Source organism: Aureococcus anophagefferens (genome assembly GCF_000186865.1).
Source record: "Aureococcus anophagefferens unplaced genomic scaffold AURANscaffold_13, whole genome shotgun sequence".
NCBI classification, from domain to species: domain Eukaryota; class Pelagophyceae; order Pelagomonadales; family Pelagomonadaceae; genus Aureococcus; species Aureococcus anophagefferens.
In genome coordinates this window covers 981,127-1,003,410 of record NW_008705573.1, presented here as the reverse complement: position 1 = coordinate 1,003,410, position 22,284 = coordinate 981,127, and the positions used below count along the sequence as shown (strand labels likewise).

The window sequence follows — 22,284 nt, the reverse complement described above, 5'->3', positions numbered from 1 at the left end:
CGCGCCGACGTCCGCGCCGACGCGGTGCCCGACGGCGAGCCCCGCGCCGACGACGAACTGGACCTGGGCGCCGTCCGCGGCGCCGAGCGCCGCGCCGACCGCGCGGCCGTCCGTGTCGCCGCCGCCGAGCCCCGCGCCGACGTCCGCGGCGCCGAGCCTGCCGCCCACGGGCTCGTCGCCCTACGCGCGCTTCGGCTTCTCCTTCTTCAAGAGCGAGAAGATCGAGGGCGCGACGGAGCGGTCGCCGGACGTCCAGCGCCTGGCCGCGGAGCTCGCGAACGAGACGCTGGACGCGCTCGTGGCCCTGCTGCGCGAGTCCGTCGACGAGGGCAACTTCGACCAGCGACTTCGGAACCGGGAGACCCAGGTACGGAACAGCGTCTTGCATCCGCGACGATGGTCGAGGGGTTGGAACGACGAACAATCGGTAGGTCTGGAAGCGGGCGCGGCGCCACACGGCGCTCGAGCGCGCGGCCGTCGAGTACGGCGAGACGATGGCCGCGCTGGACGGTGCGCGCGTCGACCTATTCCTCGTGACGAGCCCGCCGACGATGCTGAGCCAGTACCCGACGGCGCTGCCGACGCCGGACCCGTCGGCGCCTGTGTGGAAATCAAATCTTCAACCCGACTTCAATGTGCGCGTATGCGACGGTTTCGACACGAGCTCTTCTGCCGTGCTTCGAGAGCTCGACGAGAGCAATCGATTCGTCCAAAAATCAGCCGAATCGACTTCGATTTGAGAGTTCTGAAGTTTGGTGGGGAGCCCCCAAACCAGTGGTTGATTTCCACACAGGTCGGCGCTCCCGACGCCCGCGCCGCAGACGCCGTCGGCCGCGCCGACGGCGACGCCCGCGCCGTCGACCGCGCGGCCGTCGACGAACGACTCGCGCGTCTGGCTCGACGCGGACGGCGACGACGAGCCGACGCCCGAGGAGATCGCCGCCGCCCTCGGCTACGGGTCCCTCATCGGCGCCTTCCTCACCATGGGCTTCTGCTTCCTCTTCCGCCGGGCCACCGCGGGCCTCAAGATCTTCCCCGACGAGAAGGAGCTCGACTTCGACGCGATCTAAGCGACGGCTGTGTGGCGGGGTGTGGCGGCGTAGGGCGCGTGTGCGCGCGCGTCTTTGGACGCTGGCGCCGGCCAAGGCGGCGGCTTGAAGTTCACACCGTAAGGGGGCTTTGAATGCAACATCGCACCTCTGCCCGAGCGTCTGGCGCCGCCAAAAGCGACTGTTTAGCTCAGGCATGCCGTCACGGGTGCTGAAGAAGCTCTCGAAGGGCGGCAGCGTGCGCAAGGGCCTCCACCTCTATTCTGCCGACCGCGAGGCGCGCAAGGCCATGCGCGCGGCGCTCTTGACGGAGCGCGCGATGCAGCAGCGCAACGACGGCGGCTCGGGCTTCGGCAGCACCATCGGCGCGCTCAACGCGGCGTCGAAACGCGCGACGGGCGAGAGCGCCATGGACCGCGTCGAGGTCACGGGCGGCACGGCCGTGGCCGTCTCCTCCGCGCTCCTCGGCGCGGTCTGCGCCGAAGGCACCGCCGCGGACATCGGCGCCCGCGTCGCGGAGGGCCGGCGCGAGGTCGCGGCCTGCGGCCAGGCCGCCGCGTGCGACCAGGACTGCGCGACCTTCGTGGCGCTCGCCGTCGAGGGCGCGCCGCTGCTCGCGGAGATGCGCGCCCGCACGGCCACGTACCTCGCGACGTCGGCGGACAAGCCGGCGAAGTTCCACGGCAAGAAGAAGAAGAAGGCGGACGGCTCGTTCGTCACGAAAGACGAGCAGCGCGCGTCCTCCCGGAAAAGCAACGCCGCATACCACGAGCGCGGCGGCCGCGGCGTGGCGGACGGCGACGAGGCGGAGAACGTGCGCCAGATGGAGGGCGAGATCCAAAGGCAGGCGCGAAAGAACAGACGCAAGGAGATCAAGAAGCGCGAGGAGCGGCGGGGCATGCCGCCGTCGGCCGTCGGCGCGCCGCCGCGCGCCGCCGTGCACGCGGCGCTGCACCGCGACGTCAGCTACTTCCAGGGCTCGGCGCCGGGCAACGCCGAGGGCAACCCCGTCCTGTACCGCGCGCGCATCAGGAAGGGCACCTACAAGGGCAAGTTCGCCATCAACCGGGACGCCGGCAGCATCTACCACAACAAGCAGGTCTTCGAGACCGAGGCCGCGGCGATCGCGGCGCTCCCGGCCGCGCAGCGCCGCGCGTAGGACCCGCCGCCTCGCCACGCGCGCCACGGCCCAAGCCGGCCCCGCGCGACCCCCACGCTCCGCTTCGCGTTGACGCGTAACATGTGACACTGTGGTTACTCGGACCCCTTCCCGACGCGTCGACGCGTCGAGGACGTCGGCCGCCGGCGCGTCGGCGGCTCCGCGGACAACAACCGCCCGAGCCTCTGAGGAGATCGCCGCCGCGCTCGGCTACGGGTCCCTCATCGGCGCCTTCCTCACCATGGGCTTCTGCTTCCTCTTCCGCCGGGCCACCGCGGGCCTCAAGATCTTCCCCGACGAGAAGGAGCTCGACTTCGACGCGATCTAAGCGCCGGCTGTGTGTGTAGCGACGCCGGCGGTTACGCGGGTCGGCTCCGGGGGCGCTTCTGCTTCGCGGCCGGCCTAGAACTGGGGCGCCTTGCCCGCGAGGGCGTCGTCGTACCACTCGTTGACCTGGTTCCAGTTGACGATGTCCCAGAACGCGGCGACGTACTCCGGGCGGCGGTTCTGGTACTTGAGGTAGTAGGCGTGCTCCCAGACGTCGAGGCCGAGGATGGGGATGCCCTCCGTCGCCGCGCCCTTCATGAGCGGGTTGTCCTGGTTCGGCGAGTTGCAGATCGCCAAATCCTTGCCCTGGACGATGAGCCAGACCCAGCCGGAGCCGAACGTCGACGCGGGCGCGCCGAGCGCGGCCCACTCCTCCTTGAGCTTGTCGAGCGACCCGAACTTCTTGTCGATGGCCGCGGCGAGGGCCTTGGACGGCGCGCCGCCCTTGCCCGCGGGCGCGAGCGCCTTCCAGAAGAGGTCGTGGTTGTAGACGCCGCCGCCCGCGTTGTTGAAGCCCTTGGCCTTGGCGTCCTTCATGAGCTCGGCGATGGGCGGCTGGTCCTTCTCGTCGAGCTTGCCGTTGATGCCCGCGATGTAGGTCGCGTGGTGCTTGTCGTGGTGGAACTTCATCGTCGCGGCGTCGATCGACGGCTCGAGCGCCGCGTAGTCGTAGGGCAGGTCCGGCAGCACGTAGGCGACGGCGGGGCCCGCGGCGGCGGACGCCAGGGCCGCGGCGGCGCCGCTCACGAAGGACCGGCGGCTCGGGGGCTGGGCCGTCATGGACATGGGGTGGCGCAGGGCCAGGGCCGGGGCGGCGAGGAGGAAGGCGTAGGACGGCATGCTTGAGACCTGCGAGGCGGGGGGCGCGCGTGAGGTTTTCGCAGGTGGCGCAAGGCGCGCGTCGCGAGGGCGCGCATCGGCGCGCGCGCGGGTGCCGGACGCCGAAACGCGACAGTGGCAGGCGGTGCTTCAGCTGATCAGAAGTCCAATGATTTCCAGGTTCAAGCTGGTCGTGCCGCGATGTATCCGCCGACGCTGCCCCACTCTCAGCCCGCAGTAACGCTGGTGCACGCCAAGAGCCCGCTCTCCGCCGGTGACCGTCGTCAAATACCTCACGTCGCGCACGCCGCGCCAGCCCGTCGCGGCGCGCGCGAACCGGCATGAAGAAGTCCATCGCCGACAACCTCCTCGAGGAGATGGCGGCGACGGGCGACGCCACGGCCCAGGCCGAGCTCGGGAGCCGCTTCAGCCGGGACGTGGGCATCGGCCAGGAGCGCGACGACGCCGCGGCGACGTCCTGGTACAAGGCGAGCGCCGAGAGCGGCCACGTCAACGCCCAGCACAACTACGGCGTCATGCTCGAGCGCGAGGGCAAGGCGTCCGCCGCGCTCGTCTGGTACCAAAAGGCCGCGGACCAGGGCCTGCCGTCGGCCATCTTCGCCCTGGGCCAGCTCTGGTACACGGGCTTCCACAACGACGCCGGCCGCTTCGTCCGCGACGTCGAGAAGGCCCTCGGCTACTTCGAGAAGTCCGCGGACGCGGGCTTCACGCCCGCGGCCAAGTTCGTCGAGCGCGCCAAGTGCGAGGTGTAAGATCGGAGGGCTTTTAGGCGCCGCGCTCAGATGACGAAGACCTCGATCTGGAGGTGGTGCGTGAGCACGCCGAGCGCGACGGCCGCGGCGCCGACCGCGGCCGCGGGCAGCGCCGCCGCCGCCGCGCCCTGCCACGCGGGCAGGGGCGCGGCGAGCGCCGCGGCCGCGGCCGCGGGCGCGGCGGGCGCGGCCTCGGCCCACTTGGCCAACTGCGCGTCGCTCGGCGCGCCGACCTCGTACGCGCCGTCGCCCGTCTCGACGACGCCGCGGGCGAGGGCCGCGTCGCCGCCGACGGTGGGCACCTGCGCGGCGCGGGGGGTCGCGGCGCCGCGGGCGCGAGGGGAGGGCGGGCGCGCGTCGGGGCGTCGCGGCGGCGCGAACGCGCGGCCGCGCGGACGCGGCGGCCGCGCGAGCTCGACGCTCCGGCCGTCGACGGCGCCGCGCAGGCGGCCGTCGGCGGCGTACTCCCAGGGCTCGATCAAGGGCAGCACGGGCGACCCGGCGCCGCCGCACGCGACCCAGCGGCCCCGGAGCGATTCGGGCGATCCGGCGCCGGCGTCGCGCGCGAGGCGCCGCCAGGCGACGTGGGCGCCGCGCGCGGCGCCGCCGGGCGACGCGAACGCGGCCTCGGAGACGCGGTCCAACAGCGCCCAGGACTCGGCCAGCGGCGCCGCGTCCGCCGCCGGCGCGTGGCGGATCGTCACCGTCGGCGCCGACTCCGGCGGCGTCCCGACGGCGCTCGCGCGTCTCGTCGCCGTCGGCCGCGGCCGTCGATGGAGCACCAGCGACGACGCCGTCGAAAGCGTGAGCAGGAGGGCCGCCTTCATCTCGGCGGCGCGAGCTGCTCCAGAGCTCTCGACTTCTTCAATCGACCTTCCTTGCAGTTTTGCCAATTCTTGTTTCCCCCACCATCGATGGACCGCAGCCGCTAGAGGGGCTGCCCCGACGCGCACGGAGCCGAGCACCATGGCCGACGACGGCGCCCCGGCCGACGACGCGGACGACGACGCGGACGTCGCCGCCCAGGTCGCGTCCATGCAGACGGACTGGCACATGGCCGTGTCCGCCTGCGCCTTCCTGTTGGAGCACCTGCCGCGCGTCGGCGAGGCCATGGGCGAGTGCGAGGCCGTCTTCCTCGCCGCGGAGCGCGTCGCCGGCGGCGGCTGCCAGGGCCTGTCGCAGCGGCTCCGCGGGTCGTCGCAGTTCGCGCGGACGACGCGGACCGACGAGCTGCACGACCTGCGCCGGAACCTCGCGCACACGGCGATCCTGCTGAGCCGCTTCGTCAAGTCGTCGCTGCGGGTCCTCGCGCGGGCCGCCGCGAAGGTCGACGGCGCGGCGGACGCGCCGCCGGCGCCCGCGTCGCCGACGAAGACGAAGCGCACGTCCCTCATGCTCACGGAGCTGTTATTCCCGGAGCCCGCGCAGAACCCGCTCGCGCGCGACGCCGCGCCGTCGCCGACGAACCCGCGGAAGCGCACGAGCTCGCTCATGGACGACATGTCGTCCATCGAGGACGCGGCGGCCGCGCTCGTCGCCGAGGCCGAGGACGCGCCCGTCACGGTCGACGACCTCAGCGCGCTCGCCGTCGAGGCCGCGTCCTGCGACTGGAAGCGCGCGCAGGTCGCCGTCGCCTACCTGCTCCACCAGATCCCCGTGATCTCCCTCGCCTTCGACGAGGCGGCCCGGGGCGCGCGGCCCGACGCGCTCACCAAGATCGACGGCGCCGCCGCGAAGATGCGGTGCTCGTCGAAGACGGTCCACGCGTTCGTCGCCAAGCTCATCCGCGTGCTCACGCGCGCGGCGCGCCTCGTCAAATCCGCCGCCGTCTGCAACGACCGGCGGCCGGTCCTCGCGATCCTCTGCCCCTGCCTGTCGACGCGGCCGCCCCTGCTCTAAGCTCGCGCGCCGGCTCCGCACGCGGCGCAGGCGAAGAGGCCGCCGGGCTCGTCGTCGTCGACCCCCCGCGGCGCGATCTCGTCGGGCAGGAACGCGTCGCCGTCGTCGTCGTCGTCGTCGTCGTCGGCGTCGTCGTCGTCGTCGCCGTCGTCGCCGGCGCGGCCCCCGACGCCGATCTCGAGGCCGAGGCGCCGCGGCGCGTCCGCCGGCGGCGGCGGCGGCGGCGCGCCGAGGCCCAGGCTCGTCGCGAAGCGCAGGAGCGCCGACTTGCGGGGCCGCGCCGGCACGTGCTGCTTGACCCAGTCGAGGCCCCGACGCTCGCGGTCGAGGATCGCCTGGAGCTCGCGCACATCCTCGTCCTCGGACACCATGCCCGCGACGACGACGGCGATGAGGCAGAGCGGCGCGACGACGCCGAAGGCGAAGAGCACGCGGCGGCACGTGGCCCGCGTCGCGTCCGAGTCGTCGGAGAGGCCGGCGCCGTGCGCGTGCGTCGCGAAGTAGACGAGCACGACGATCTGCGTCGACGCGCGCGCGAGCCAGTCGTCCTCGGCGTCGACGTAGGGCGCGTGCGCGGAGACCGCGGACGCGTAGACGAAGCTCACGAAGAAGCCGACGGCCGTCTGGATGGACTGGCCCCGCGCGAAGACGGAGATCGCCGCGGAGAGCGCCAGCCGCCGGACCGCGTCGAGGATGTCCCAGAACCAGAACTCGGGCTCGAACTCGCGGTAGAGGAGCTGGTAGGGCGCGATGTCGCCGTGGGCGTCGCGCATCTGCTGCTGCTTGAGCAGCAGCGCGGCCTCGAGCTTGGCCAAAATCCGGCGGCTCGGGATGTCCGCCGCGGCCGCGACCTCGCGCTCGACGAACCGCGTGAGGCCCGCGACGCGGGCGTCGGCCGTGTCGTAGGGCCGCGGGTTCAGGTGGCGCCGGATGCGGAAGAGGAGCAGAAAAAAAAGCAGGGGCACCGCCGGGTAGACGCAGGCGAAGACCGCCGCGTAGATGCGGATGCGGTCGTACTCGGCGCTCGCGCAGGACACGGCGTAGTCGACGGCCAATACCTCCCGAAATTTATCGCCGTCGCCGTAGTCGAAGGACGTGCAGGCGAAGCTGTGGAAGATCATCATCGACACGGACGGGAAGACGACGTAGAGCACCGCGAGCGAGAACGCGATGGGCGTGCCGTGGGCCCGCGCGGCCGCGTCGGCCGGCGCCTCCCGGAGGGCGAGGAGGTGCACGGCCCAGACGACGCCGATGGCGGCGATGGGCCAGAGCGTCGCGACCCAGAGCCGCTGCTCGAAGCCGTAGGTCACGTCGCACCTATCGAGTGTCGTTTCCCCCGTCGGAATCTCGGACGTCGCCGCGGGGACGCCGCGCCGCGCTGGAGCGGGAAGATGTGCGCGAGGCTCACGTGCGTGACGCGGCCGACGCTGTGCATGATGCGGCCGTAGACCGGCGGGTACTTGACGTCGAGCGCGAAGTCCATGTCGCTCAGGAGCTGCGCGAGCGTGAGGACGATCTTGAGCTTGGAGCGCACCTTGTTCCACACGGCGCCGAAGAAGCCCCGCGTCTGGACGTCGATGTCGGCGATGCCCGCCCGGGACCCCTTGGTCTGGACGAAGAGCGCGTTGACGAAGACGTGGACGCGGTAGCACGCGTCGAGGACGGCCCGGCGGTGGCGGTAGGCCGCGGCCGCGAGGAGCAGCGCGACGCCGATCGAGGCCGCGAGGGACGCGCGCAGCGTCGTCGCGGACGTGCCCTCGCAGCGCGCGCAGCCGAGCGTGTCGCCGTCGGACGAGCCGTGGGCCGCGTAGCCCCGTTCGCAGAGCGCGCACGCGGGGCCCCTCGTGTTCCCCGCGCAGAGCGCGTCGCCGCCGCCCGCGCGGCCGCCGGCGCAGTCCTTGGCCTGCGCGCAGACCTCGGTCTTCGTCGACGTCTCGCTCGAGCGCCAGTAGCCGTCGCGCAGCGTCAGCGCCTCGACGGTCGTACCTGTTCGGCGCGAAATAAGCGCGATGATTGACCGCGGGGATCGGGCGGGGAACGTAACGCTTCATAGACGCCGAAGAGGTACCCGCGGGGCAGTCGTCGGACTCGACGCCGTCGACCTCGCCGCAGGAGCGGCACGCGTCGCCGTCGAGGAAGAAGCCCGCGAGGCAGGCCTCGCAGGCCGTCGCGCCGCGCGCGGACCACTGGCCCGCGTCGACGTCGCAGGTGTAGCAGAGGACGGATCCGTTCTTCGCCTGGTAGGTGCCCGCGGCGCAGGCCGCGCAGGCGACGGCGCCCGCGGCGACGCCCGCGTTGTCGGCGTCGTCCGCGTCGTCCGTCGCGTAGGTCCCCGCGGCGCAGGCGTCGCAGGCCGTCGCGCCCGACGCCGCCGCGAAGCGGCCGACGCTGCAGTCGACGCAGGCCGAGTGGCCCGCCTCCGGCTGCGACCGGCCCGGCTCGCACGCGTCGCACGACCGCCGCTGGCCCGTGTCCGCCGCGTACGAGCCCGCGGGGCAGTCCGCGCAGGCGCGCGCGCCGCGGTCGTAGTACGCGCCCGCCGCGCACGTCGAGATGGGGCCGCAGTCGCCGCCGTCGCCGGGGTCCACGGTGATGGATACCGTCGCGGACGCCGCGCGCGCTTCGTCGAACGCGCAGTCGTAGACGGAGAACTCGAAGGCGTCGGCGCCGCAGAACTCGCCGTTGGGCTCGTAGACGAGGGTCTCCGTCGCGGCGATGATGCCGTCGTCGGCGGCGTAGCCCGTGACCTTGGCGTAGTCGTACTCGTTCCAGTCCGACACCGTCTCCGTGTCGACCTCGACCCGAAGTCGCCGCGTCGCGAAGGGCAGGCGGCACACGGGCGACGGCACGAAGACGCGGTACATGTTCGTCGCCTGGTAGACCGTGTCGACCTCGTCCGTGGCGGTCCCGCTCCAGAGCAGGCCCCAGGTCGCCGTCGCGTTCTCCCAGGCCCAGATCGCCACGACCGCGCCCGCGCCGCGATTCTCGCCGAACTCGACGCGGCTCACGTAGATTTCTTCCTCGACGTCGAATTCGAAGTACTCGGACCAGCCGTAGGACTCCAGGTTCGCCGCGCCGTTCCAGGCGTAGGTGAGGTACTCGTCGCCGCCCTCGGCGTAGCCCCGGGGCAGCGCGGACCCGAAGCAGAGCGCGAGGTCGCTGTCGCCCCAGGACGCGGGCGTCACGTCCGGCGGCCCGAGGAGCTGGTAGGCGTGCCAGCGCGGCGTGTCGACGCCGCGGCCCGTGGGCACGTAGGTGTTGGAGAGCCAGAACGACGACACGGCGTGGACGTCCGCGGCGTACTGGTGGACCTCGGCCGACGCCGGGTCCGCGTAGGTCGCGAGCGCGCGCCGGGCGCCGTCGGCGCCCACGGCGTAGAGCTCGCCGTAGCGCGGCTCCGAGGCGAGGACGTAGGTCACGTGGGCCGTGTCCTCGTCCGTCGCGTTCAACACGACGGTCGCGGCGACGCCCTGCGCCGTCGTGACGTTCGACGGCCGCGCGACGGGCAGGTCGTCGATGGCGTAGGCGAGGCGGAGCGTGAAGGTCGCCGGCGGCGACGCGCGGCCGTCGGCCGCCTCGGCGCGCACGACCATCGTCGTCGCGAGCGTCGCCGCGGCGTCGAGCCCCCGCGGGTCGTAGTAGTACTCCGACAGCGCGTAGACGCCCGCCCAGGGCGCGGACGTCACGCGCGCGTCGCCGCGGTCGCCCGTCACGTCCAGCGACCCGTCGATCTCGTAGACGGCGCCGACGGCGGGGAGCGCGACGACGACGTAGCGGAGCGGCTCGCCGTCCTCGTCGCGGCCCCGGAGGTCGAAGTAGTAGTGCACGTTCTCCGCCAAATCGTAGGTCGCGTTCGCGAGGGTCACGGCCCCGAGGCCGCTCCCGTTGGCGAAGACGGGCGCCGTCAGCGCGCCGATCGTCGACGCGTCGACGTGGTAGACGTCCGTCCACGCGTCCAAACCCGTCGCCGTCGACGCCGCGCCCATGGCGTAGCGCGCGCCCGCGGCGCCCCGGTTCGGCCAGGCGCCGTCGGCGTCCGCGGGCGCGGAGAAGTCGTAGAGCAGCGCCGGCTCGAGCGCGAGCGCGGCGTCGACGCCCGCGCGCCGCTCCGCGTCGCCCGCGGCGAGCGCCGCGACGTCGTCGGCCGCGAGGGGCCGGTCCCAGAGGGCGAACTCGTCGTACTGGCCCGCGAACATGCGCTCGTAGGAGAGGAGGGTCAGCTCGCCGACGTCGCCGTCGCCCCAGGTCCACTCGCCGTAGAGCCCGAGCCACAGCGTCGGCGACAGGTCCGACGAGAAGACGGCCGCCGTGTCCGACGACGCGACGCCCGCGTCGGAGACGTTCCGCTGGAGGCGGCCGTCGATGAAGAAGAGGAGCTCGTCGCGCGCTTCGTCGAAGCTCATGGTGTAGCGGTGCCACTCCGACACGTTGACGCCGGGCGCCGGGCCCCACGCGAAGTCCTTCGAGTCGATGAACGTCTGGCCGAAGTTTTCGCCGTCGCGCGTCGTGTCGAGCGCGAAGTCGAACAGCGGCCAGCCCGTGCGGAAGAGCTTCACCGTGTAGTCCGTCCCGCGGAACGGCAGGTACACGCGCCCGGACCACGACGCGCTCAAATTTCCGCGCGGGAGCCACTGGGCGTCCTCGTCGGCGAACGTCGAGCGGAGCCCGACGAAATCCGTGTTCAGCTGCATCGTCACGAACGGCTGCACGCCGCGCAGGGCTGCCACGACCACCAGGCTCCGAGATGCCATCATCGACGGCTAAAAAACGCCTCAACACTTTCCTTGAACCAAGAGTTAAGACATTACCAGGGCAAGGGCTGGCCAGTGTAGCCGAGGAACGCGCCGTTGTCGCTCGGCGCGAGCCCCTGGACGACGTCGAGGCAGGACGCGACGGACTCCGCCGGCGTGAGCGGCGCGCTGCGGCCGCCGGCGGAGCCCATGTCCGTGGCGACCCAGCCCGGCGACAGCGCGACGAAGAGGAAGCCCTCGGCGGCGAGCTCGGCGGCGAAGACCCGCACCGCCATGTTGAGCGCCGCCTTGCTGATGCGATACGAGCAGACGCCGCCGGCGACGACCTTGGCCGATTGCGCCGAGAACGTCTTGGCGATGCTGCCGAGGTCGCTGGAGATCGTGACGACGACCTTCGCGCCCGCCCGGAGCGGGCCGAGGAAGGCCTTCGTCGTCGCGCACGTGCCGCCGACGTTCGTCTCCACGACGCGCATGAGTTCGGCCACGTCGCAGTCGACGGCCGGGTCGACGGGGTGGTGCTTCGACGCGACGCCCGCGTTGTTGACGAGCAGATCGACGCGGGGCAGCTCCGCGGCCAGGGCCTCCGCGGTCTCCGGCCGCGACGTGTCGAGCTCGCGGACGACGAGGCCGTCGCTGGCGCGGGCGAGGGCGCGGAGCGCGTCGGCGCGGGCCGGGTCGCGGCACGTCGCGTAGACGACGGCGCCGCGGGCCAGCAGCGCCCGCGCGAACTCGAGGCCCAGCCCCCGCGACGCGCCCGTGACGACCACGACCTTGCCGGCGAGGGAGCCCAGGACGGGCGCCGGCCGCCGCCGCCGGCACAGGAGCAGCGCGGATAGTGCTGCCGCCGACGCCGCGAGCAGCCCCACCTTCGGGTCGAGGCGCAGCACCATCGCGTAGTCGACAGTGAGGTTCACACTTCAGCATTGGCCTGGCGACAAGTGAGGCAGATTATGGCATCTCTCCTAGCCTAGCCTCGCCCCACCAATCGATTCGAGGCGGTATGGCATCTCTCGCCGCAGCCGAGAGCCTCATTGAAAAAGAAATGGCGGCCATGTCCGTGGACCATCCGAACGTGTCGCGCAACTTCGACGCCGCGGGCCTCGCCGCCGCCGAGGCGCTCATCCGCGCCGAGGCCGCCGCGAGCCCGCTGGACGACGACGGCTGCGACGGCGGCGGCCTCGACCTCTTCGCCGAGCCCGAGGAGACGCTCGTCGAGACCGTCGGCGACCTGCGCTTCGAATTGGTCGGGTTCGCGCGCGATTCCGGCCAGACGCTCGCGTGCACGGGCGAGACGGTCTGGCGCGGGTGCGACCTGCTGGGTGCGTGGCTGCGAGCCACGGACCGGCGCGTCGCCGCGAGCGTCGAGCTCGGCTGCGGCCTCGGCCTCGCGAGCCTCGTGGCGCTCCACGCGGGCGTCGCGGCGCGCGCCGTCGCGACGGACGGCGACGGCAAGGCGCTGGAGAAGTGCGCGCGCAACGCGGCCGCGAACGCGACGGCCGACGGCCGGACCGTGGCGGTGGCGCCGCTGCGCTGGGGCGACGACGACGCCGTCGACGCGCTGCGCGCCGAGTTCAACGGCGGCGCGGCCTTCGATTTAGTGTTAGGCGCGGACGTCGTCTACGTCGACGGCGCGGTCGCGCCGCTCGCGCGCACGGCCGCGCGCCTCCTCTCGGACGCGGGCGTCTTCGTGCTCGCCTTCGCGCGGCGCGGCGTCGACGTGGAGACGTTCCTGGAGGCCGCGGCGGCCGCGGGCCTCGAGTCCGCGGACGCCGCGTCGCCCGAGCCCCTCGGCCCCCACGAGCGGCTCCTCGTCCTCCGGAAGCGCGTAACGACGCGCTAGAACCCCGTCGGCAGGATCCCCCCGAGCGCGACGGCGAGCTGGCGCGCCGTCGGGTCCGGGTCGTGGACTGCGAGCCGGGCGGAGAGCGCCTGGACGTCGTCGACGGACGGCAGGCCGGCGGCGACGCCGCCGGTGAGCAGCGCGAGCGCGCCGTCGCCCTCGCCGCGGCGCGCCAGCGCCGTCAGCGACGCCGCGAGGGCCACGCGGCGGAGCGCCGGGTCCTCGTGGGCCGCGTCGGCCCAGGCGAAGGCGAGGAGGTGCGAGCTCAGCGTCGACGCCGCCGGCGACGTCGACGCGCACTCGAGAAAGCACGCGAGCGCGTGCATGACGCGGCCCTTGAGCAGGGTCGCCTGGGACGAGTGCTTGGCGATGAGCGCCCAGTGCTCCGCGACGCCCCGGAGCAGCGGGAAGAAGAAGGTGCCCGCCGCGAGCGCCGCGAAGCGGTTCGGCGCGGGCGCGCGCGCCGGGTTCCGCCGGTAGCCCCAGCGCCGCGTCCGCAACGCCAGGGCGCCTTCGCCCCGGTCGCGGCGCGTCGACCGGTTCGCGTCGCCGTGGGCGTTCTCCAGCCGCAGGAGGCCGCCGACGTCGCCGGGGAGCTCCGCGGAGCCGCCCGCGGCCGCGAGCGACTTTCGGCCCGCGAGCTCGTAGGCCGCGTCGACCATGGCGCATAGGATGTCGAGCTTCTTCGAGATCGTCAGGTTGCGGTCGAAGAACTGGAGGCACAGGTAGTCGCCGACGACCTCGAGCGGCCGCGCCGCGGCGAGCGCGGCGACGGTCTTCGACGTCCGCTCGGCGAAGCCCGGCAGGTCGAAGCGGTTGTCGAGGGTGAGCAGGGCGTGGGCCAGGTCCCGGGCGACGTCGCCCAGGTCGTCCGGCTGTGCGCGCACGAGCGCCTCGGCGCAGTCCAGCGCGACGAGCTGCTCGTCGCGCGCGAAGTCGTTGTTCTTGTGCGACTTGTTGAGCAGCGCGAGCAGGTCCCGCAGGTAGACGGGCGCGGCCACGGGCGCGAGGTCTTCCCCGAGATCTTCAAGATCGTAAGCCTCCAGCGACGAGTCGTCGCTGAGGCCGTCGTCGACGTCGTCGCCGTCGCGCCACTCCGCCTTGTCGCCGTCGGACTCGTCCGACTCGGAGCCCGACGCGACGGGGTCGTCGGGCGACCGCGCCTGCTTCTCGGGCCGCGGCGTGCCGCGGCTCACGGTGTAGGTGCGCGTCTCCTCCGCCGGCGGCGGGTCCGCCGCGGGGGCGATCGCGGGGCGCGCGGCCGCGAACGCCGCGTTCGGCGGCGCCGCGTCCAGGGTCCCGTCCGCGAGGAACGCGTCGCCCCAGGCGCGGTCGTCGTCGCTCAGGTCGTCGAAGTGGAGGGTCTGGGCCGCGACCTTGCCAAAGGCCTCGCCGACGAGCATGCCCCGGACGCGGTCCTCGGGCCGCGACGAGTCGAGGTGGCACGACACCGAACTCACGACGTGCTGGAGGATGCCGAGGCCGTCGAGCTCCTCGGACGAGCTCACGATGATGCCGCAGAGCGCTACCGTCGCCACGAAGGCGCGCCGGCCCTCGTCGGCCTCCAGCACGAACGCGCGATCCGCGAGCGCGCGGCACGCCGCCGACAGCGTCTCGCCGAACAACTCGACGTCGCTCTTCCGCGCGAGCAGCGCGACGAGCGCCGCGGCGCGCCGCGGCGTGTTCGGCGGCACGCGGCCGAGCGCCAGGGACCCGGCGAAGAGCGCCCGCGCCACGGAGCACGTCGCGAGGCGCGGGCCGACGATTTTCCGCGCGGCGTCGGCCGCCTCGGGGCCCGGCAAGACGCAGCAGGCGCCCAGGAGCGCCGGCACGTAGCGGCCCGCGACGCCCGCGCCGAGGGCCTCGAGCCGCGACCCGTCGTCGCTCCCGCGCGCCGCGACCCAGGCGCGCGCCGCGTCCGCCGTCCGCCCGAGGCGGTCGAGGCCTGGGCAGGAAAAGAGAGATTCAACGTCTCTTCAACGTGAGTGTTCCGCGCGCGCGCGTTCCGGAAAAAGCATCCACGCTTCGAGAGCGTTCCGAGAGATGATCGCTCGTCCAAAAATCAGCCGAAACGAGTGGGAAACGGCCGAGATATGAGGCTTTGAAGTTGGGAATTTCGCTCTCTTGTCCTGCCCTGGTCGAGGCGCGTCGCGAGCGCGGGCCACGCGGCCCCGCCCTCGCCCACGGCGGCGGCGGCGAGGTGCGCGAACCAGGCGTCGGGCTCCAGCGGGCTCCGGCGGCCCAGGGCGCCGAGCCGCGCCGGCAGCCGCGTCAACGCGTCGACGGCGCGCTCGACGGCCGCCGCGTCGGCCGCGTCCGCGCGGAGCGACGCGACGAGGCGCTCCGCCGCGTCGCGCGCGCACCAGCGCCGGGCGACGCGGCCGGCGACGCGCGCGGCGTAGGGGTCCGCGCCGTCGACGAGCGCCTCGGCGACGGCCGCGGCGACGCGCCACGGTTTGACGGCGCCGTCGAGCGCGAGGAGGTCGTCGACGCACGCCGCGCGCGCGTCCTCGCCCAGGCTCCGCTCCCAGGCCGGCGCGCCCTCGCGGAGCAGGAACCGCACCCAGCGCTCCCAGACGCCGTCGACGACGGCCGCCGACGGCGACGCGCCGAGCGCGCCGCGCACGAGGTCGCCGCCGGCCTGGAGCGCGGCGTGGGCCTTGCCCACCTCGTGCGCGGCGCAGCCGCGGACCTCGTCGCGCAGCGATGCGACGCGCCGCTTCAACGCGTCCACGTCCATCGGCGCATCGGGCGCGGGACTCTCGGCGGCGGCGTCGGCCGCGAGCGGAGGCTCCATGCTCTCCTTGGAAGTTTTTGCGCATGCGATGGAGAGCGTTTTGCCACAGGCTTTAGAGCGCATGAGCGCCTTCCCGCCGGCCGAGGAGAGCGCTTCCTGTGGCAAATACTCCTAGCGCCGCCGCCGCGCCGCGCATGAGCGCGTTCCCGCCGGCGGGCATCCCGGACAGCGCCTTCGAGGCCTTGGAGGCGCGCATGCGGGCCAAGAGCCTCTGCTTCGTCGGCAACAGCCTCACCTACTGGAACCGCGGCGTCGACACGATGGTGCGCGGCCTCGCGCCCGGCGCGACGACGCAGACGATCGTCGAGGGCGGCGCGACGCTCGAGAGCCACTGGCGCGCCGGCCGCGCCGACGGGCTCGCCGGCGGCGGCTTCGACTACGTCGTGCTGCAGGACGACCTGCCGGAGACGACCGCCGAGAGCTTCGCGGCGCACGCCGCGAGGTGGATCGACGCCGTCCGCGGCGCGGACGCGACCCCGATCCTCTTCTGCGCCCACGCCTACGCGCGGCTGCCGCGCTACGACGACGACGCGATCGCGGAGCTGCACGCGGCCGTCGGCGCGACGCACGACGTCGCCGTCGCGCCCGTCGGCGCGGCGCGGCGCGCCGCCGCGGCACTCGGCGTCGAGCTCTTCGACGCCGACGGCGAACACCCGTCGCTCGCGGGCACGTACCTCGCGGCCTGCGTGATTGCCGCGACGATATTCGGGCCCGACGTCCTGGCGGCGGAGAGGCCCTACCGGCCGAAGAACCTGAAAGCCGCCCTCGCGGCCCAGCTCCGCGACGTCGCGCTCGGGCAGGCGGCGCCGTCTTAAACTCGTCGAGAGGCGCGCGGGGAGGGGGGGCCGAGGGGGCTCGGCGCTCAGGAGAAGGACATCCGCGTCGCGACGTCGCGCGTCCAGCGGACCAGCGCCGAGGCCATGTCGTCCTCCTCGGCGTCGACGAAGGTGTAGGCGACGCCGTAGCCCGGGTCGTCGACGGGGCCCTGCTTGAGGCGCGCCGCGGTGGCCTCGGACGCGAGGCGCGCGGAGAGCGCGCCGACGGCCTTCTCGAGGCCGTTGACCTTGTCGTTCAGGTAGCCCACGGCCGTCTCCAGGGCCAGGCGGTCGCGCTGGGCGGCGTCGGCGTCCTTCTGGAGCGCGTCGACGTCCACCTCGCCCTCGCGGACGCGCGTCTCGACCTCGGCGAGCACCTCGACGATGCGGTGGACGTCGTTCTTGAGGTCCTCGACGTCGGGCGTGACGATGGACGTGGGCTCGCAGGACAGCATGGACGTCGCGCTCCCGGCGCGGAGGCTCCGGCCCGACACGGAGTGCATGGAGCTCAGGGAGTCGCGCATGGCGAAGTCCCCCATCGTGCTAGCAAGTGTACCAGAAATGTTCTCCGTCAACATCGACGTCAATTAAGCGCGCTTTGGTCGAGTGAACGAGGTCTAGTTCTGGTCGCGGGCCTCCGCGCTCTCATCCGAGGGCGAGCTCCTGGGCCTGGCATCGCACCACCGGCGGGCTTCGCGGCTCGCCGCGCGGCCACTACCGTCGCCCTACCGCGGCGACATCGGCCCCTGGAGCCGCGGGACGCACATCGAATCCCGGTACTAATAAGAGACGGACGAAGACGGGCGAGGTCGGCTCAGCGGAAGGGCGGGAAGCCCATGGCCTGCTGCGGCGGGAAGCCCGCGAACTGCTGCTGCTGCGGCGGCTGCTGGGCCGGCGGGTAGCCGAGGGGGCCGCCCATGGCGCCGCCGCCCATGGCGCCGCCCATGGCGCCCATGGGCTGCTGCTGCTGCCCGAAGCCGCCGGGCATCTGCGCCTGCTGCTGCTGCCCGAAGCCGCCGGGCATCTGAGTCTGCTGCGGCTGTCCGAAGCCGCCCGGCATCTGCGCCTGCTGCTGCTGCGGCGGGAACCCGCCCGGCATCTGCGACTGCTGGCCGAAGCCGCCGGGCATGGGCGACTGCTGGCCGAAGCCCCCGGGCATGGGCGTCTGCTGCGGGAAGCCGCCGGGCATCTGCTGCTGCCGCGGCGGGAACGCGCCCGCGGCCTGGTACGCGTGCTGCTGCGGCGGGAAGGCGCCGCCCATGGGCTGCTGCTGGAAGGCGCCGCCGGCCATGGGCTGCTGGAAGTCGCCGGGCATCTGGTAGGCCGGCTGCGGCTGCTGGGGGAAGCCGCCGGGCATCTGCGTCGCCGCGCCGAAACCGCCGGGCATGCCCCCGAAGGCCTGCGGCTGCTGCATGGGCTGGTTGAACATGGACATGATGAGGTCGCTCTGGGGCGGCGCCGGGGGCGGCGCCGCCGCCGGCGGCGGCGGCGCGGACACGGGCGCGCCGAAAAAGTCCGCGGGCGACGGCGCGGCGGGCGGCGCGGCCGGCGCGGCGGGCTCGGGCGCGTCGAAGGACAGGAGGTCCGGCGGCGGCGGCGCCGCGGGCTTGGGCGCCGGCGCCGGGCGCCGCGGCGCGGCCCGCGGCGCCGGGCGGCTCGCCGCGCGCGGCGCGGGCGCGGGCGCCGCGGCCGGCGGCGCCGCGGCCGCGGCGCCGCCGCCGGCGGCGGGCTTGCCGCCGCGGCGCGGGTCCCCCGCCGGGTCGTCGGCGGCCCACTTGCAGCGCTCGTACTTGTCGCGGATGAACTTGTTCATGACGTTGACGGACGCGTGCTGGTCCGGCTTCTTGAAGTCGGGCGGCATGCGCGCCTCGAAGAACGAGTTCGCGTTCGCGTTGCCCCAGAGCTGCATGACGTTGGCCTGCTTCTGCGTCCACTCGTCCAAAGTCACGGACCGCACGAAGCTCAGGTGCGTGCCCAGGCCCCGGTGGAGCCCGCTGCAGTTGAAGCAGATGAAGGTCCCGAGGGAGCACGACGCCCAGTTGGGCTTGGGCGCGCGGCAGTCGGCGCAGTGCATGTTCTCGGGGCGCTTGCTCATCTTCTCGACCTCCTTGCGGATCGACATGGCGCCGGAGGGGGGGCGCGAGGGGTCCGCACGAGTCGGCGGTGCTGGTTGGCAGGCCGTCGACTGGCGGCGAGAGACGACGTCGTCCTGGGAAACAAAGCTCCACAGCCTCGGGCTCGCGCTGCGTGCCGGGGGTCGACCTCGGCCGAGGCGCCGGCCGCGGCCGCCGACGGCACGCTGGACGCGCCGGACGAGCCCCGCCGTCCCTAAACCCCAAACTGCGCAAGCGAAGCGACGATTCGGACAGGTTGTTATGAGCGCGGCGGGCACTCCCCGAACGCCGCGGCGCACGCGCGGTCGTAGGCCGCGGTGATGTCCGCGTCGGTGAAGCCGAGCTGCTCCCGGGCGATGTCCTCGACGGACGCGAGGGAGCAGTTCCCGAAGTACGTCGCCGGGTCGTCGGTGTTGAGCCCGACGTCCAGGCCGGCCTCGCGGAACGCGGCGATGGACCGGAACACGCCCGGCTGGAGCGCCTCCTCCCTGAGGGCCGCGTTCGGGCACGTCTCGAGGTGGACCCCGCGCGACCGCAGCAGGCCGACGAGCGTCGCGTTCAGCGTCCCGTTCTGGCCCGCGGCGTAGCCGTGGCCGACGCGGTCGACGCCCATCGTCGCCAGCGCCGAGTACACGTCCGACGATTCGCTGCTGAGGTTGCCGAAGCCCTCGCCGACGTGGGCCGTGCGCCGGAGGCCGAGGGCGCCCGCGTCGACGAAGCAGGACACGTAGGCCGCGTTGTCGTAGCGGAGCTCGTCGCCGGCGAGGTCGAGGCCGACGACGCCGCCGCGCGCGCGTGCCCGCGGACCGCGCGGCGAGAGCCGCGACGTCCGCGCACGCCGCCGCCGTCGAGCCCCGCATCGCGCACAAAATCTGGTGCGCGACGACGTCCGGCCGCGCGCGGACCCCCGCGGCGACGGCCGCGACGGCCGCGTCGCCCGTCAGCGCGTCGCCGGGCGCGTACGCCGACGATCGGAGCCGCACGGGGTCGTAGCGCACCTCCGTGTAGCGCACCTCGCTCGCGCGCTGCCGGTCCGCGAAGGCCTCCGCGGCGAAACGGACGGCGGCCGCGTCGCCGCCGACGATGTCGTTGACGACGTCGAAGCGGCGCCACGCGGGCGTCGTCGCCGCCAGCAGGTCCGCGATCTCCGCCGCGCTCCGCGGCACGCGGGGTCCACCACCGGCGAGGGGCAGGCTCAGGTTCCGCCGCCGGGCGATGACCAGCAGCGTCTCCGGATCCAAAGAGCCGTCGAGGTGGATGTGGAGCTCGACGCGGCGCCAGGACGACGGCGGCGTCGAAGGCGGCGACGGCGGCGACGGCGACGCGGACCGCGCCGACGCCGACGACACCAATGCAAGCAGCCAGGCGCAGGGCAGCCGCATAATGGCCTGCTTTGCGATTCAGACGCAGCCCTTATTCTTGAAGTCGATGAAGCTGATGTCAACATTGCCTCCAGGCATGGCCATCGTCTCCATCGCGCGCGGCGCGCCAATGCATCTCGCGCGCGTCCTTGACGCTTGACGCCGTGTGCAACCACGCTGGTGCATCTCGTGCGACGCTTGACGCCGTGTGCAACCACGCTGGTGCATCTCGCGTGCGTCCTTGACGCTTGACGCCGTGTGCGGTAGCGGCTGGCTCGGTGACGCCAGCGATTCGATCCGCAGCATATGGCGAAACTGCGGCATCCCGTCGCGACGCCGCTGAAGAGGTGCGAAAAGTACGCGAAGGCGCTCGGCGTCGCTGAGATCGATCTCCATGCCACGGGCACGCGCGCGAACAACGAACTCGTCAAGCTGCTGCTGTGCGAGTGCGGGAAGACGCTTTGCCGCGACGCGGTCGCGAGGCACGGCGTCTGCCACGGCAACGTGATGTCCGTCGGCGTCTTCGAAGGCCGCAGGGACTGCGGCGAGGAGCTCGGCGCCTTGCGCGCGTGCGTCGCGGCTCTGCCGAGGAGATGACCCAACCGCCCGGATCCAACAGGAGCCGCCTCGCGCCCCCGACTCCCCGCGCGGTGGGCGTTTCTCGGGCCACGAACCCACCAGCCCCGTGAAAAGAAACAAAGCACAACACAACAGAGCCTAGGACGACTGGAAGGGCGCGAGGGCCATGGAGGGCCGGTACCGCTCCGCGCGGTTCTGGTGGAACGCGTTGACCATCTTGAAGTTCGCCTTCTTGTGGGCCATGGCGTGCTTCGGGAGCGTGTGGCCGCCGAGGCTCCGGCGCCAGTAGTCCTGCTCGCGGTCGTTGTTCGACGCCGTGCGCCGGATCTGGATCGCGTCGACGTGGAGCTTCTTCGAGAAGTGCGTGCCGAAGCGGTTGCTGCCGCGGTGCGCGACGGCGCCCTTGCGGACGACGCGGTCGTGGTCCTCGCCGTGGAGGCCGGAGATCTCGAAGGTGCCCGTCGACGCCGTGTCGTCGTCGTCCTTGGCCGCGGGCGCGCGCGCCTCGTCGATGGGCCGGAGCAGCTTGCCGCGCGTGAGCATCTTCGTGAGCACGCCCTTGCCGAAGGTCTTGAGCTTGCCCGCCATGCCCGCCCTGCGGACGGCCTCGGCGCGCGCGGCCGCGAGCTCCGCGGCCTCGCGGCGCCGCTTTTCCGCGCGGACCGCGGCCTGGCGCGCCAACCTCTCCCGCTCGCGCCGCTCCTCCTCGAGCTCCTCGAGGCGCCGCTTCTCGACGCCCTCCTGGAAGAGGGCCTCGTTGGCCCGGCGCTTGAGGCGCGCCTTGGCGACGGCCTTGTAGAGCCGGAGCTTGCGCAGGTTCTCGATGCCCTCGAGCGTGTTGGGAAAGCCCTCGTCGCGGATGGCCGCGATGCGCCGCGCGATGGCCTCGAGCGCCGCGCGGGGGCTCAGCGACGTCTGGATCTCGCGCAGGTCCGCCGCCTCCTGGGCGTACTTCTGGGCCTTGACCGCGGCTTCGTGCTCGCGCTTCGTCTTCTCCTCCTTCCGCTCGCGGTCGATGGCCCGCACCGCGCGGACGACGGCCGTGTTGTAGGCCACGACGAGGGGCTCGCCGTCGGGCTGCTTCGCGAGCACGGCGCTCGCGAACTGGGACTTGCGCCGCTCCGTGAGGTCGTCGTCCGCGGCCATGGAGAACGCCGTCGCGTCGTAGGCCGCGTCCTGCGCTCGCGTGTACGCGGCCTCGCACTGGGCCTTGGCGGCGACGCGCTGCGCGAGGTAGCGCGCCCGCAGCGGGCCGCTGGCCCAGGGCACGAGGTGGAGCAGCTGGATCTGCGCCTCCGCGAACGCGAGCTGCGCGCGCGCGCGCTCCTCCTCGACGCGCGACGCGAAGAGCGCGTCGTCGATGGCCGTCGCGCCGCAGGGCGCGGGCACGAAGGCGGCGCGCACCTCCGCCGGGTTGCGCCGCGCGGACGCGAGCAGGAGGAGGCGCGCGTACTCGGCGACCTGCATGGCCGCGATGCCCATGTCGCGCTGCGCGTCCGCGCATCGCTGGTGCTGGTCCTTGAGCGCGTTCGTCCGCCGCTCGTAGACGGCGTCCTCGCGCAGGAAGGCGTCGTCGCGCCGCGCCGCGGCGTCGACGACGGCGTCGTAGGCCTCCTTGGCCTGGCGCTCGTGCGTGAAGGCCTCGACGAGGCGGTCGCGGAGCCGCGCGCCCAAACGCGCCGTGAGCGTCCGCGCGCCCTTCAAGATGGCGACGCGCGTCGACGCGTTCGTGCGCAGGCTCTCCGTCAGGTCCGCGTAGGTCTTCGCCGTGTCGTAGTGCTTCGTCCACTCGAGCACGTGCGCGTCCGTCTCCGCGACGCCCGTGACCCAGTCGCGCGTCGCGGTGTCGCCTGGGCAGGAAAAGAGAGATTCAAGTTCGCTTCAACGTGAGTGTTCCGCGCGCGCGTATTCCGGAAAAAGCATCGACGCTTCGAGGCCGTTCCAAGAGATGATCGCTCGTCCCAAAATCAGCCGAAACGAGTGGAAAACGGCCGAGATAGG

General features: G+C 73.2%; 2 protein-coding genes across 2 annotated transcripts; both read right to left on the bottom strand.

Annotated features, from left to right (window-relative positions):
• Positions 1-2,619: 2,619 nt before the first annotated feature.
• AURANDRAFT_6356 (hypothetical protein) lies at positions 2,620-3,234 on the bottom strand (the record flags this gene model as incomplete). Its single annotated transcript, XM_009039889.1, has 1 exon — positions 2,620-3,234. A coding segment is annotated over one exon (615 nt), but the record flags the coding sequence as incomplete, so codon positions are not given.
• A 14,766-nt stretch (positions 3,235-18,000) lies between these two features.
• AURANDRAFT_28364 (hypothetical protein) lies at positions 18,001-18,351 on the bottom strand (the record flags this gene model as incomplete). The annotated part of the gene is made up of 1 exon (XM_009039985.1): positions 18,001-18,351. A coding segment is annotated over one exon (351 nt), but the record flags the coding sequence as incomplete, so codon positions are not given.
• Positions 18,352-22,284: the final 3,933 nt, after the last annotated feature.